This window comes from Erithacus rubecula (assembly GCF_903797595.1).
Source record: "Erithacus rubecula genome assembly, chromosome: 5".
NCBI lineage: Eukaryota > Metazoa > Chordata > Aves > Passeriformes > Muscicapidae > Erithacus > Erithacus rubecula.
This window is the reverse complement of record NC_136687.1, coordinates 22,040,787-22,058,002: the sequence shown is the minus strand read 5'-3', so window position 1 is coordinate 22,058,002 and position 17,216 is coordinate 22,040,787. Positions and strand designations below refer to the sequence as shown.

Sequence of the window (17,216 nt, the reverse complement as noted above, 5' to 3'; positions counted from 1 at the left end):
TGAAACAGCAAGGCCTGACTGTTCCTGTGACTTTAAGAAAATTATAGCACAATAAAGGTCACAATACAAAGACACACTAACCAATTTCAGTGCATATATAGTTTAACCACAAACAGGTGTACCACAGCAATTAAAAATTGTAGACAATGAAAACAGATTAGCATACCCTACTAGTATGTTGGGATCTTACTTTGTTGCATTATTTTTTGTCAGAGATGATGATACAAGGGCCACACCTAGCATTGCAATGAAAATCAATTTCTGACACCACTTTAAAAAAGAACATGTTGTTTTAGCAGTGTCTTCTTTACCCTTAATCTGAGCACTGTAAGGTACAGCACATTTATCTAAGCAATGTAAGGAACAGTATTTTTAAAGTACTTAAGACCACAGTTACAATAATTTTAGGAGCACGGCTAACAAGTCATATGTAGAGTAGAAACAAATCATTTTCATCTGGGCACTTATACAATTCTTTTTCTCTATTTCCTGCTCTGCCAGAACTCTTACATCCACCCAGGCAAATGCTCTTTCCTTCCATGTCTCCATTCCTGTCTTTAAAATGGGTAAGAACTTCCTGAATAAACACAGCATGTGTACAGCAAATGTTGCAGTACAGGTGCCTAACAATAAAAGGGTCCAACACAGACTGTACAAAATCATTGGTAACATTATTTGTTTGGACAGTACCATCACATACACAGTTAACAGCTCCAAAACTGTTGGAAGAAATAGAGGCTCCTAATTGTAATAATTTTTATTTAAATCCTTAAAACATTAACAGATATTGCTCCACTTAAACAGACATCAAAGAAGGGAGCAAAACATAAAAGTGACAGCACAGAAATGACAATATATGTATAAAATTAAATAAAAGGCAAGGAAGGAGAGGATGAATGTATTGGTGAGTTACTTTGTGTGTAAGAAATCCTAACTGGCATTAGTTACTCCAACAGACCCAATGGCTCCTGATACTTCATCTACAGATGAAAACAAACAAGGGTTTAACTGGAGCATCACTTCTACAGAAAGCTTGTAGAGAGCAAGGCATTTGTCTACCCACAGGATCTATGCAACAGCACTTAATTTACAAAAGTTAAGACAACAACAAACTATGAGCAGTATGATTTATACCAGTGGAAACAGTTACCACATAAGATAGGAAACATTCCAGTAATACAAAAACTCTTCTGCTTCATTTTGGGATTGGCAGGCACTTTATGGTCAGTTGCAATATTTCTCTACAATCACAGGCTTTTGTCACAGCCTCTGCATGAGAGCCAGCTGTTGACAGCACAGCAAAATGTATATACAGCTCTCTTCACCAAAAAAACCCCTCAAGCTATCAGGATACAACCAGCATTTTATATTTACTTTAATCATTAGAAGAGACACAGTCACAAACTGTGGAGGAAGCAGGCTCAAGGATAGAATGTTATTCCATGGAGGAAACTCAATGTTATCACTTAGGCAGCTGGAGGGCTACAGTAAAATATCCAAGATGATGCAGAGCACAGGTCAGGTGCCCTATTTATTTGGCTTGAACATTATGATAACAACATTGTTCCATGTTTTCTCAACACATCAGAGAAGTATGTTTTACCAGGCCACAAGCTGCTCTCGTTTGCCAAGCAAAGCCAAGAATATGCTACTGGCCAAACCAAATCAAATCCATTTTATGAAATTTCCTCCACTTGGTCCGTTTTCAAGACTTAGCAGAAAGAGATAAATTCAGTATCCACATTTAAGTTCTACTTCACAGCACTGTCTTCCAACTCTTTACTCACAGCATTGTCATTCACTTATTCCTTCTAATCCTTCTCCTGCATGCATTGAGTTGGATCTCTACTTAGCATCCCTCAGTTACAGACTCATCTCTAATTTAGTAACTAATTTATTCTCTAATCATATAATTAAGGAACAGTAGAATGCACCCGTAGCAGCAGTCAGACCACAAAAATTTGCTCAGATGTAACATGTTATTTTGCTTACAGTAATTACAGATTTTATTTGCCTTCCACCCCCAGTATGGGGGATCAACTTAGATGACCAAATTAATTTTTAAATTGCAGTGGTGCAAACAACTGAATAGAATCTGATGTCATCATTCAAAAGACACATCATGCAACATGACAGAGGGTCTAGAACCATGCTGAGGAACAGAAGCAGTAATAAGTAGGTCTGGATTCTTCTCTCTGATTAGATACCATTGTTGCAGTGCTCATTCTTGAATTAGATTTTGAAGGAAAGGGACATAAATTTTTGCACTTTAGAAGGCAAAAATTCCCTATAAAGTAATTTAGAAGTGCACAAGACATTATATCCCATTCAGAAGCAGCAGTGGGAATATAAGAACATGCACACATACACACAGGACAGCATTCTGCTCAACTTCCAGGTTCAAGCATCAGTAAGTTGGGTTAGAGAGAAAATGAGCCTGAAGAGCCTAGCAAGTTACATTTAACACTCCTTTTATTGCAGTAGAAATTTTAGTTTTTATAAAATCCTCAAATTATAGGATACATAATCAATCATTATAGGACATATAATCAATCTCATTCCAAGTCTTTAGCAGCTGTTGAGCATTAACTGCATGCAGTTGCTTCTGCAGTGTGCGAGTATTCTATAAATAGGTAACCATGTTCAGAGAGCAAGACAAGTAGTCAAAGAATATCATATTCAATTACAAACTGGTTCATCAGTACCAAGAGGTTGAGCAAAAAAATGAAGTAAGTTTATAAATACATGGCTCTGATCTAAAAACTAATACAACTGTAATGTCAGAATGATATCCATATCACAAACAAGTTAACTCAACAGTTACAGGAAAATAAAATACTTTGCTTCAAGACTATTTTTGAAAGCTCTTCTCATAAGATTTCTCTGACCATGGAAGAATAGTTAAGTTCAGTGCTACAGAAGTTTACAAAAGGTCAATGAAAGTCCTTTAACTTTATGCAATTAGAATACTAATGCTAACTACAGAAAATTCAGCAAATATTTTGCCTTGAATTTCTGGAAAGAAGTTGTGATCAGACAGTATTATTTTTCCATGATCTACCATTCAGCTGCTGGGTGAATGCATAATCAGTGTAATTAATTTATAACTTAATTTAATATTAATTCCTGTAGTCATGACACTGGCTTCAGATCAGTCATCAGCTGGATGACCACACCCATTTGTTTCAGAAGCTGCCTAAACAGGTGCAATTCTTTATGTAAATTTCCCATCACAATGAGGGTCTCAGAAACTGGAATAACAATTTATATAGAGCTACCTACAGATTAACTTTTTAAAAAGCTAACATGCTTGAATTACTGCAGTCTCACATTTGTGTGGACACAAGAACAAATCTGCAATGACTCTGCAAAAGTTACTTCACTAACATTAATTAGTTCATTTCAGACATGGTTAAAAGTTTAAGCATTACATCTTAGTCAGAAAATCCTACAGGTCAGCAGTTTGGCTTGGTAAAACAACTTGTTATGACAAGAAAACTGCACAGAGTTTTCTGTGATCAGTCTTGGTATGTCTTCCAACAGAATAATATAAGATTATGTCACAAGGTAGAAACATGGGAGAATTCTTGTTATGCATTATTAATAAAAATAGCCTTTCCTTCAGAAAGGAGTGTTATCTCTGTCAGCCTGATAGATTTTAATCCCTTGTGTTAACTTCAAAGTGGGCCATATTTATACTATAAGTATAATAAATTGGACAAAACAATTCTACATATACATTTAGTAAGCAGAAGAATACTGTCCAAAGTGTACTGCATAGGTATGTGTATCAACTGCTATCCACTGGAGACATCCTAAAGTAGCTATAGTTCCAACTAACATAAACCTAGTGAGCACAGATCCTTTATAATAAGTTTCAATCAATCTCAAACAATTCTTGATTCTAAAAAACAAAACAAAACAACAAACCTGTATGATAGGCCATGTTTTAGGTAGGATGCATCAAATTTCTTCATCAATTAACAACAGAGCACAATTAATTTAAGTTTCTATTATTTGTTTTTTGATATGCTAAATTTCATATTATCTCCAAGAAAAGCATGTATGTATTTTTACACAGCCCAGAGCAAGATCAGTGTAAAACCAGGAATTTCCAATCATCAGCAGAAGTGCCAGCTGCTCATAATGTTCACAAAACAGGAGTGCCTGAATTTGGCTATGCAACATTTGGTGCCAATCTGCTTATAAAGGAAATGCCACTGAGGCATAGTCTTCTTACAAAAACAGGGCACGAGGGCTTCATTATTAAGTGTTCAACAACAATCCTGAGCTCGGTGAAGAGAGTCCTGAAAAATCAGATTTAAAGACACTTTTAAAACCCTACAGCATATATCATATATCACATACCATATATCTTTTACATCCACTTATTTTCTCAGTATCACACTCACACAGACATTTTAAGTTAAATTCTTTAGGCCAACTCAGTGCTGCTTCCAAGAGCCTCAGAATTCTTGACTTTTAAACATTAACTTTTTAACTAACTCTATATCCATCCTCAGTTGGAAGTTACTGAACTAGAGAGCAGAAAAACTCCAACTTCCAGCAGAAAAAAAGCAAATGAAAAAAATAAATACTACAGAGGCTATAGAAGCACAATAAAAAAAGAGAAAAAAGAGTAATGCTTTATCACAAACAGTGTAAGGAGCTGGGAAGCTATTGTGTTTGTGCTACTTATTGGAAATATGCAAGAACCCTGCACTGCAATAGAATAGAAGCAGCTATTAGAACACAGACCTGAGAAATAAAACCCTCATCACTAATTTCCCTTAAAACTACAAAATTGCCTGCAGAATATTTTGGATAAATTAGTTTTACCAAATGTCAATTTTAGTATTGCACAGGTTAAATTGTGTTTAGATACCAAAGTAGTAAAGCAACTTCACAGATGTTGATTTTGTTAAAAATAAATACATGCAGCAGGATGGAACAACTGATTTCTTATACAGATATGGAATAGAAGACAATTAAGCTTGTGATTCTTACACCTGTCTTTGCATATCATGGCATCCAAAGCCACCCTTTTGGCACTCTAACATGCCATTTTCTGATCAATTAGACTGGAAAGTCTGTTCACAAAATCTTAAGCTATGCAATGGTGTTAAAAAAAACTTCTAAAAGGCACTCATCTGAGAAAACGCTCATAGGAATATTTATGATTTCAAAGTCTAAAGCAATAACATTGGCTTGACCAACTTTCAAGATCAATAAGGTTCTATTTCAAATACAATTAGCCTTATTTATGAATTTAACTAAAGGCAATGAACATGTTTAAGATCATCCACAGGATTTTCTTTCAATTACACAAGTTTTTAAGTGTCAGCCTCAGATGTACTACAATCTAAAAATAAGGCTATGTCTCTGATAAGAAAGACCTTCTTCTCCCAAAGTAGTTTTAATTGCAAAAGCATGTTCTGAAAGCTCCCATTCAAGAATGGCAGAACATTTCTGATCCCTTACATGAAATAACTCTAACCTTTAACAGCCACAGTTTTATTTAGCATCCAGGTGTATTTAAAATTCTACAATTGCTATTTGCAGATGTAGTGTGATGAGCTCTGCATTCATTCTAGAATGAAAGGTTTCTGAATGCCCAAGCACTATGCAGTTACCATCCAAAAATCAATGCAGTGCTTACCGACAGTACGGATTTCGCCGAGAGGAGTAGCGTAATGTAAGAAACCTATAGTAAATGAACGGCTGCAGCAGACTCCCTTGTCCACTGAAAGAGAACAGGTCAGCAGAGCTTACTAGAGACAAAAGAAAACCCAGAACAAAGCACCAAAACAAGGAATTTTTCTAAGAAAAGCAAGCAAACTACTTGGGTTCAAAAGAAGGCTAGATTTGGGTCACATTGGATCAGAAAATCTAGATCTGACAAGAAAAAGTACATAATTATACACTTAGACATGCAGAAACATTATAGAATAAAAGTGCTCAATGAAGTAGTTAAAGAAGTGCTGTTCTTGTATAGATTTTATATTTATGAAGTGTTTTTATATGCCTCATTTCTGGTGGTGTGCAAAGAATCATAGCAATGACGTTGAACACTTAGTTAATAGCAAGAAAACCTGTGCTGCTCAAGCCCAGAAACTGGCTGACATAAGTAGTCCAATTACATTGACCCTGTTCAATCTAATTGCAGCACTTTGAATATCTGGACCATATTTCTAGTATCTTTTGCAAAACTTCTCAGAACACACTGCAAACAATTACACAAGTATAATGAGACTTTAATGCCAAGCTAACACCCATTTATTTCAGTTACAGTGAAATGAGGCCTTGGTATTTCACAAAATTGCTGTTTGACATGGCTGTGCTGTGAAATAGTGGAAACATTACACACAAACCATACACAACAAAGCAACAGAAATGCCCTAAGTTCTACTGACTGAAGCCACTTTAAATAACACATTATTTAAAAAACTGTTTGAATTTAAACATGATAGTAAGTAAGTTCCAGTAAGTAGAACTCCTTCAAGTATTAGAAGCATCTTTTCCCAGAAGAAAAATACAAAGTGAAAGTGAGGTACAGGAGGGAAGAAAGATGAAATCTTGAAATCTGTACAATATTGACAATTTAATATGCTACAACATTTAAAGAACAAAATTTCACAATAGCTGCATTTAGCAATTAAATTATTTTAAAGTTTGGCATATGACCTTTTACAAGCTCTAATATCTACCAGATGACATATCAAGTAGCAACATTTCACAACTAGATTCTTCCACAGAGAGGCAAAAGGAAAAAAAAATCTATACTAAGTTCAGAGCACTCGAAAGTTTCTGATACTGGATAGAGTGAATCTATCAGCTGGTAAGTGGTCTCAGATGGAATGCAATCCTTGAGGGCTGAAGCATTGAAATGTTCAGCTGATATATCAAAAGATAAAGACAAATTATCCATCCCATCCAAGAAGGTAAAGTCTCCCTTCTACTGCTTATGAGATGACTCAAGACAAATGTTCCCACTATCCTATAACTTGTACAGAACAAAGGCTGTGTTCCCCTCTAAATATTAAAAGGCAATGACCTAAACTTCTGTGTCTGGCAGGTCATTATGCCAACACGTTCAATATCCCTAAAATAACTTCAACAGGCTGCACAGCAGGCAGAATCAAATGGAACAAAAACCCAGAAGGGTCACTGCTCACAAGCAGCATAGGAGAGAATGCAACCTACTCCCTCTTGCACACTTTTTGCATAATGAAACTTTGCCATTTAAATTTCAGGAATCTATTTGTCAAAAATAAGCTGAAGATCTTAATATTCTACTAAACTAACCAAAATTAAACTTACTTATCAATTTCTGATAGAAATGTGGGCGAATTCAAGTTTCAAGCCTGAAAAACTCCCATGTGACTCATCACCCACACTATGAAAGGGAAGGTTTTTTGATGCTCAGTTACATAATAGTGAATGCCTTTTGATGTCAGGATGCACAAATTTAAGAAGCCTGAAAGTCACTCAAATTTTATTTGAAGTTCAAGTCTTGGTCAGCCAGAACCATACAAACAGAGTAATATGATCCATAGAGAACTCATTTGCAAAAGGCAGTCATGTGTAGCAGTTTCTAATTATTTAAATATTTATCATAATTCTTACCTGAAGAGCATGAAAACTGTAGCAGGCATCAGGAAAATTTCATTGCAAGCAATGAATTTTAGAATATTCTGTTGATTAGCATTCAGTTTCTCTAGGAAATTTCTCAAAAAGGGCACACTGTTTGAACTTCGTGCCTTTAAAGAAGAAGAAATTATTTACAGCATACATAAGTTACACCTATCTTCATTAGCACAGAGAAAACAAAATGCAAACAATTGCTATTTACCACCCATTTCAACATTTTAAGACTTCATTAGTTTTGAGATTAATATTCTACAGAAAACTACTGCAGGCTCGGAACACCATCATTTACAGAGTTCAACTAATGCCATCAGATGTTGCAATTCCCTCATCCACCAATTTTAGGTTCAACTGCACAGAGACAGCCACCAGCCTTGTTCAGTCCACTAGGAGAAGTGCCCATGGCAGCAAGACAGCCCAGTTTAGGAGCACCAAAGTCTGGAGTTATGTTAGGATGCATATGGCAGTGCATTGAGCAGCAAGAGCAACTGGCAAGTATTTTGCTTGCTGGTCTCACTCTGTAGTTTGTTACTTTACTACTGAAACAGAATAAAATTCACAGGCTATGGTTTAGCCCGAAAAATACACATCTTAGGTTTCAACTTAACCTTTCCACAGATTTCGTTTCCTTCAAAATAAAGCATTTAAAGAAAAATAATTAGCAACAACTCTAACATATCATCCCACGAAAGGGGAAAAAATAAAAAAACAAACCACTAAACCCAACCAACCCAAAAAAGTCTTCTCAAATTCTCTGTGCTGAAATTCCATACCACAGTTTCACTCTAATTCCTCTAGTGCAGCCAGAGAAAACCAAACCAGAGCTGCAACTTAAACCTGTCTATAAACCTCAAGAATATAAAATGTATTAATTGTAACATATACACATAATACTTACATCAAGAACCTTCTTTGTGTATGTTGCAGCATGAAGCAAAGAGAACAGCAGAACTGGAAAAATACTCACTGAAGCAAGCCATAAGGAAAATCACAGGTTGTGCTAGTGCCTCATTTCTCCATGATGTTATACTACACCAGTCATAGCTTGATAGCTCTTTGCAAAACTTTGGCTGGAATGACCTATACTGGATGAAGATATGTATAAGTCTAAGACCTATATTTACAGCTCTTCCTTTTGCTTCTTACACCTCTTTGCTATGCATTTTTATTAACTTCAAAATATGGGTATGCAAAAGTATAACACACACCATTAGACGCCAGTGAGCTTCTACTGAAATATGTTCTCTCTACAGAAGGCACATGTGAGCTTACTACTCAAAACCTCTTAAATAAATGTTGTTGTATTTTTTGTTAAAAGATGCTGCAAAATTAATTTCTTTACCAAAGAACATGCAGTTGCCAGCCATTCTGATTTTACAGAGCAAGAAGGTAGACATTTCTCTGCCAGAATGATTTTAAGAGTAGGACATTCAGTGTACATAGTGTGACATAAAGTCAGCTCTGACATGTCACCTTTGACAATCCACAGGAGCAAACTGCAGACTTTATCAGTTTAACAACTTATCTGAGAGAGCTACTACTGAATAATTCTCTCTCTACATCATGAATGTCTATTACAGTGAGAACTGTATAAGCTCTGTATTGGCAATAAATTAAAATTACCAACTTCTCCAAATATCACTGGAGGCTGGTTATAAAAATCCCACCAAACTTAAGCCTCAAAAAGAGAAAATCTAAATAGCCAGAGAATGCAGTGCACTAATTACAGGGCTGATTAAACTGAATATGGATCAATCAACATAAGCCTCCCATATTTTACACAGAGTATGTTCTATAAATAGCAAACACATCAAACTAGTTCAAACTAGTTTTTCAAACCATGGCAAAGGTGATGAAAAGAATCATGTTTTCAATATATTTAAAAACATTTCACAGGATGACACAAGAAAAGGATACTTGTAACAGGGTAGGAATTCACAAAGATAAGGGAGTACAACAGGTAATGGCAGCTGTCCTCCAGCAAAGCCTGGGCCAGAAAGGCCCTGCTAAGCTGGAAGTGTGGTAGCCTTTGGTGTAGTCGGAGGGCACTGGTGAGAGCATTTGCCAGCAAGGCACGCTGATAAAAGCTTGCTGCTTCATGCAACCTGCAAATCATCAGAGGAGATGTTACCATGTGAACCAAGCTCAGAAGTCTTCTACCCTCGAGGATTGCATCACAACTGAACAATACCTGAAGTATTTATATTTATTTCTATTATTGTACATAAGCACTATTCCCAAAAAATAACTCAGAAACTGTTTAATACTGACTTTACTGCAGTTGCCTAAGACAACTCAATATAATACTCCATTTACACACAAAAACATGCATTTACCACTACATTACATTTGTTCAATACATTTTCCAAACACATCTGTGTTTTAAACCAATCTACAATCTGTAAACTATTCTGACAAAAAGCATCCAAGTCAGCTGAATAACAACCATTCACCTGACATGAAAAAAACAACTATATGCAAAGAGAATCTAGTTTGTTTGTAAATTTTTAATGCTATTTTACATTATTATGGTACATACCCTAGAAGAGGCAGGACAAATAAAGCTGAGCAGTAAACCGTGAACAAGCGGGAAATCCACATTGCTGTATCCAACTTATTAGCCATCAGAAATTGCTACATTGGAAAAGACAAAAAAAAAAAAGAAAAAGAAAAAAAAAAGACCAGCCTCAACAGAAGCCAGTATCTTAATACTTGTGTACAATGAACACTCTTCCCAATTCTATTAAATTGCAAGTCTTTCCTCAACATCAGTATAAGCAAATTATAGCTTGAAGCAGAAAGCTTTTTTTTTGTTCTGTGATACTTGGCTCATATGATGTTACTACCCAGATGAAAAATAGCTCGGCTTCCCCAGAACGAAGAGACTCCTTTGCACATTACAATCAAATACAGTGGTAAGAACTTCTAGAGAAGCAGTTTTTCTATCCAAACACACCTCACTAAACAGTCAGCTTCACAAATGCTATCATGTAGGGTCGCTAGACCTGACTGACTTTTGCTTCAAGGTTTCTTTTAGAATATACTGCACACACCTGGGGCTAAATCTCCACAATTCTTAGCGAGGGAGGAAAAATATAGGGTGAGGTAAAGCTGGCATAACTACATTATAAGGAAAGTGGCATCCTTTTGGTTCACATATTCCTGGCCTTGAAAAAGCAGAAAACTTTTCACAGCAATCCTGACCTCTCCTCTTTTTGGGCTCTTCCTAACCACAGCCCTGCTCAATCTTGATATAGCCAAAGTGCCAGAAGGCTCTAATGAAACACAGAATGCTTTTGGCTATATGTGTATCCGAGTCAAAACAACGCTTCACTCCATCTGAAAGAGTCCATTTTTTCCCCATATTTGGACCAGCTTTTGAAGATTACTCTTTTCCTTTATATTCCTAGTGCATCACCATGGAAATGACCAGAAACCTACAAGCATCTTCGCAATACGATTTTGTATCTTACTTGCACAATATAACTACAGAAATAGCATGAAGCTGTGTCAAGGCTGGGTTAGATTATCAGAATAAGGTTTTTCACCCAGAGGGAGGGTAGGCACTGGAACTGGCTCCCAGCACTGGGTCACAGCACCAGCCTGACAGAGTTCCATCGTTTGGACAATGCTCTCAGGCACACAGTGTGACTTCGGGGGTGTCCTGTGCAGGGCCACGAGTTGGACTCGAGGACTCCTGTGGGTCCCTTTCAACTCAGCATATTCTACGATTCTGTGCAATACAGGTGCTACCACACTGAACTACGTCCAATTCAGCCATTTTCAAGAGCGGCGGCACCCCAGGAGCACGCTTTCAATCGGCAAGCGAAAGCCGCTCTCCCCCGCCCGCAGCGGGGCGAGCAGTGCCCCGCTGCGCTTGCAGCAGCCCCGCCGCCGGCGCAGCCCCGCGCCCGGCCCGGCCCAGGCCCGGCAGCTCCTTACCACGGCCCCGCCGCCGGCCGCGCCTGGCATGGGCCCGTTCTGCGTGGAGTCCGCCATGGCCGCACCTGCGGGGAGAGAAGCGCCTCAGTTCGCGGGACACGCGACCGCAATCGCCACCCCCGAGCTCCCGCTCCCGGCCCGGCCGCGACCCACCGCAAGCGCCAGACCGGGCACGGAACACGCTCCGGCGGATCCGCGCTCCCGGATGCGGCGGACGCCACTTCCCGGCCGCGGGCTGCCGGGCAATGTAGGCGGCGACTGGGATGCTCCCGGCGGCGTCACGGGACGGGGCTGGGCGGCAGCGCGGGCACCGCGGCGGGGTCGCGGCTGCGGCTGCGGGGTGAGCCCGCTGGGCAGGACGCTGGCCCCTGGCCCGCTGTCCACAGCAGCCGGGACACAGGTGCTCAGCTCCGTCTGTAGGGGTGTTTGGGGGCACTCGGATGTCGTGGCAGCAGCAGCTTCGGCCCGGTGCGGGGAGTGTGTGCTCGCTGAGGGCTGACTGGGCTTCCAGGGCTCCGGGTTCCCACAGCAGCCTGCGAGGCTCGGAGCTGTGCATCGCAATACAAATGGGAATCGCAGGGTCGCAGGACGCGTGCGGGGCCCTCCGCAGTTCCCGGTGCTGCGGTGCAAGGTTGTGCCCCTGTGTTTTTGTGTCTTTGGTTCCCTAGAATGTTGAAAGGGTGGTGGAAACCACAAAAACGCATCTCCTCAAAGCCAGGTGGACCTAAAGTCAGTCAGGGCTATTACGTTAAAGAGCTGGAATTTTGAAACAAGTTTCTGAAATCTGTGGTAATCAGTAATCATCAAACCATAAAGTTAGGGAGCTTTACTCGAGTACAGGTGTATCAGCAACCTCTGACAGGAGCGTGGCACAAAGCAGAGGTAACTTTCTGTTCACTCTCTGACATGTAGCATATGTAATTTCCCTTTCCAGGGAATGTTTAATCTTCCCTTCATTAATCTTCCCTTTGCCCTTAATTTTTTTATTATTATTATTTTTGCTGGATAGCTATGTGAACATGTTTTTGTTCTCAGCTGGAAGTGTGCAACTCGTCTGAAGTGGCATCAAAGCGAAAGGCAACAAAACGTGGGGCCTCGTGACCGACACCTTTGACTTTCGGCTGCTGTGGCTTCATGCAGTTGTGCTTCTGGCTTCCTCCAAAGCATGTGCAGCAGGTTCCCCCTCCTGGCAGCACGGCTCTCAGGACAGCAAGCCGTCTGCTCCAGCTTCTAATCGTTCCCAGAGGCTTTCAATTCAATTACTTTCCAACAGCAAGAAAGACATATTCCTGTGAGCAAGGATATTGGAATCAGCATCGGCAATCAGCCTCATTTCTGGCTTGTGGTGATTAAACTTGAAGATAGGTTGGAAGACACTAAGGAAGAATGTATAATGAAGTATGTTGACAAAAAAGCCGGCTGATAGGGATTCTAATACCATAACAATTATAAATAAGCAATCTTAGGCTAGTTAACACTTTTAAATTGAAGATGATTTCCCGCTTCTCTCCCAACCATCCATCTCTCATTTAGGTGACTGAGAAGTGGGCATGAGAGCTACCTCCTACTTTGAGATGTTTTTTTGTGGGGGGAGGAGACTCTACTGAGCAGAAGTGGAGAATTAGGACTCTCAGTGTGTCTACTGGGCTTCTCAGGTGTGTAAAAAAACTGACAAACATTTATGCTAAACCAAAATAAAGACTTCAAATATAGCCCAGTAAAGTCAAGTTGAACTATTACCAAATACTATATTTCAAAATTAAATATTGATACATCCAGGAGATTTGTTTAGATGCAACTGAAACATGAAAACCACTGAATGTTTAACTGAAATGTCACAAAAGAAAAAAACCTGGCCCATGTTCAAGATTACATGTATTTCTTAAATGAACCCAGAATGACAACTCCATGTCTTTAGCAAGAGTGCTTTTTCATTTCGTAGCACTTGTAATTTAGGAAGGACTCAATGTATTTTTATGCATAGCATTCATTTCCAGATTCTAGTTTGGTCTCTTGGTCAAAACAGCAAGAGTTGTCTTTCACCATTTTGCCTTAATTTCATTTAAATAGTGTTAAGCCATTATTTATTTGCAACGGTAATGGATTTAAAAAATGTCGTACTTTGGAAAATTTAATAAGAAAAGTCCCTCTTTGCCCTTTGCAACTAATCCCCTTTTTCTTCATACCAGTCCTTGTTTTCCTGACTTTCCACCTTTGTTCTGCACCTGCTGTTGCTTCTTGTTCAATGTAGTCTCTTCTGTTGAGCACTTCAGACCATATTACTGCTTAATTTAACTTGAAGGAAGACATTAAATAATATTTTTAGAAATCAAGTGTCAGCTATTGGCTTCTCCTTTTCACAGTTCTCCTCTGCTATGACATTACTGAGCCAAGAGGAGGAGCAGAAATTGATCTGTCTGTTACTAATGATTTTGTTTCCAACAGCTGTAAGAGGACTCTTCCATACTATCAAGGCACCCATTTGCTTTAAGAGTATCATTGCAATTGATGAGGACTCACCTACCTCATTAGCAGTACAGTCCCATTTTTCCACTGTGGCAGTCCAACACAATCAGCACAGACCCAGCTGAAATTGTAACTAACACTTCCATGTTTTCCTCCCCAAAATTTATACACCTGTCAGAGAATTACTGACAGTGATGACAATGATACCTGGGATCAGCTTGCTCTTAATTTAAAAAGTTATGGATGCAAAGGGGTATATTTTGACCTTTTATGCCCAGATATATACACCTACTTCCATTTGATGTCTCCTGGGAAAAAAATAAAGCACCTTAGTATGTCTGCAAAATAAGTCACACATTTTAAAATTATATGGAAGAAAATATGAGTGCAATGCTTTACATTTGTTTAGCAAGGCTGAGACTTTGTTTAGAAAGGCTGAGACTCTCCAGAGGCAGTGAAACTTTGCTAAGGCTCACAACATCACCATTATTTAGATGAAGTTCAGTGAAGACTTTAGGTCAAAAAGATTAGTAATTTACTTGTAGGCACACAAGCAGCAGCATATGGGTAGAAATGGAATATATAACTCCAAAGCCAGCATTTCCAGTTTTCTTCTTAGTCGCTATGTGTTTTCAGATTAAATCATATGCAAAACTCCATAGACAATTTGAAGCCAGTGTGAATATCCAAAGAAGGCTGTGATGGTGTTTCAAATTACTGAGAACCTCATTACAGACATTATGGAAATAATTTATAAACAGTAATTCTTTACCAATGCATTTTGACAGCTGTAATAAATACTTTATAGAATCTGTATTTTGCATTAAAGGTTGTTTTAAATTTGATTTTTTTATTGTCTCTTTAATAACATCACCATCACAAGCATGCAATCTTTTGTGGTCTCCAGTGGCATCAGTTCTCAATCATTTTAACAGACAATGGTGTGGCATTGTTTAGGTGGTGTTCATCACCTTGCAGCAAGGGGCATTTGAGGTTCAGATAATGATTTATCTCTTTTGTCCTTCTTGATTTGAAAGAAGGTACTGTTGCTAACATCTGTAGCAGTTTTCATTTATTTCAAACAAAAGAGAGAACATTCCTCCAAGATTGATAGGATTGCAGTTCCTCATAGCCAAACCAGCTCCATTATTTGTATCAGTAGAGTATAACGCAAAGATAAAATAAGTTTTTATGCAAAGTTCTAATGAACAATTTGGTTCTTGTTTGTGGTTATCTCAAGCTGGCTATCCAAATCTCAAGAAACAATAAAGGACATTGGGTAAATGCCTGTTACATTTTTCAGAAAAAGAAACAGAAGTCTTCTGTCTCTACCAGATTGCGTTGTGATTTTTTGCTGGATGGTCTGTAGCAATATCAAATATGTTCTTCTTTCTTTTCCTTCGCAGCTGAAGTTTCCATTTATTCACCCTTCCTGGAAGAATTACCCTTTCAATCACTGAGTGTGTGCTAAAGCAGTGAAAAAGAGAAACCACAAAATTCTTGAAGATGTGTGAAATAGATGTGCAAAATTCCTTCCAGCTGCTTTCTGTGTCAGCATTTTCATGACTCTTGGCATTTTGTTATAATCTTATGCTATTAAAATAAGTGACACAGAAAAAGCATGTGTAGCTTAAGACTATATAAAAAATATGATAACTTTATATATGTCTTTTGTAGGATTCAAGGTATGGAACAAGGATTGTCATGTGATTGAATCAGAGAGCAGCCTTACCATGTATTTTATTTGCAATGTCCTACCCATTAAGAACATAAAAAATATTGAAAACTTTAGGATGGAAAGAATGATGGGCAAATGTTCTTTTAAAAATTAATTAAAGAAAGATTAGGAAGATTTTAGAAATCTGCAGCAAGAGACCATATCAACAAATGGTGGAACACAGTGAATTATGGATGTAAACTTTCGACTAGCTGTAGTGCTTGATTATAAATACCAGAGCAGGAGAGATTGATAAACATCATCTAGCAAGCTCAGAGAAATATCTGAAAGTGTATTGATCAATGCTGGACTCAGTACTGGGTTGCTGGTAAATGGCTTCCTTATCTCTTACTGATCACAGGCTACAATGAAGGAATCAAAAGAGGACAAAGGACAAAACCCAAACCTATGAGCTTTCCCAAGAAGTTCTGTTACCATGCAAAGAATGTTAGCTCTAGGTATGCAGAAAAATGTGAAAGGAAATATCCACTTTTTAAAATACTGTCTGTTATATGATCTGAGTGAAACCTCATAAAGATTGATGACAGTAACACTTAACATGGTTCTGCAATAATAACTAAAAACTAATAACATGATAATCTGTTGTCCTGTTTTCTTCAGCAGAGATATTATTATTACATTCTGTCACTCATTCAGTGAAAGCAGAATTTTGCAGATAAATAATTAGGGTTGCAAGCTGTATAAACTGAATAAAAATGAACCATTGAGAGATTTTTTTTGCCTTTATCTGAAGGTGACACAAGCTGAAGACTCTTGACATAAGTGTCCCAGCCAGTGTGTCAGGAATCCCATCCTATTCACATACAAAACTTTTCTCACAATCTCAACAAATGCAGGGGCTGCACATGTTTTGTTCTTTGCACCCACAGAGCCGCCTCTGGTTTCATTTACAAGCATCTTTAGACCTTTGATCGTGTCTGTCTGCATCATCTTACCATCATTATGTCCTAGGCAGTAAAGGTGTACAGGTGTTTATAGAAGACCTTATTGAAATTAAAGGAGGATTCAGAGAAAAGCTTTAGGTTTTGGACATTTTTTTACACAATCTGGTATGTTTTCCTAACCAGGGTAGGTTTAAGTGGTCTTATGTATTATATTGCATAATTTGTTCTTCATCTTTTAATACATACTCCAAGTGCTGAATTTTCAAAATTCACTTTGCAGTACAGATAAACTCAGAAATCAGTAACTTTCTGCATTCTTTGTGAGATCCCATTCAGAAATTCAGTCTCAGAAAACTGGCTGGGTGATTGCATGTTAGGAATATATGGAAATATTTTTCACATTTGATATTGGATATTAAATTTTAAGCACAACCAACTGACATGTCCACTGACATGTTCCACTTGGAACTGGGAATGTTTTAATTCATTGGTGTTTATTCACTCACAGCATATCCAATTCCAGATATAGCAGGCAAGTG

General features: G+C 38.3%; 1 protein-coding gene and 1 long non-coding RNA gene across 2 annotated transcripts; one reads left to right on the top strand and one right to left on the bottom strand.

Annotated features, from left to right (window-relative positions):
- Positions 1-739: 739 nt before the first annotated feature.
- TMEM33 (transmembrane protein 33) lies at positions 740-11,820 on the bottom strand. The gene is made up of 8 exons (XM_079305752.1): positions 11,743-11,820; positions 11,590-11,654; positions 10,187-10,281; positions 9,565-9,752; positions 8,546-8,613; positions 7,627-7,760; positions 5,660-5,743; positions 740-4,307 (listed from the first exon to the last, which is right to left on the bottom strand). Exons 2-8 carry the CDS (start codon positions 11,644-11,646, stop codon positions 4,178-4,180), a joined length of 756 nt encoding a protein of 251 aa, XP_079161878.1. The 5' UTR covers positions 11,647-11,654; positions 11,743-11,820; the 3' UTR covers positions 740-4,177.
- Positions 11,821-12,147: 327 nt separating this feature from the next.
- Positions 12,148-13,575, top strand: LOC306802526. The gene is made up of 2 exons (XR_013774391.1): positions 12,148-12,220; positions 12,625-13,575. It is a non-coding gene; the product is annotated as an uncharacterized lncRNA (long non-coding RNA).
- The last annotated feature ends 3,641 nt before the right edge of the window (positions 13,576-17,216 follow it).

Coding starts and splice junctions, on each gene's coding strand:
- TMEM33 (XM_079305752.1), bottom strand. CDS start 11,646: ATGGCGGACTCCACGCAGAACGGGCCCATGCCAGGCGCGGCCGGCGGC. Junction 5,744..7,626: donor ACAGTTTTCATGCTCTTCAG/GTAAGAATTATG, acceptor GTTCTCTTTCAG/TGGACAAGGGAGTCTGCTGC. Junction 4,308..5,659: donor CGGCGAAATCCGTACTGTCG/GTAAGCACTGCA, acceptor CTGATTTTTCAG/GACTCTCTTCACCGAGCTCA.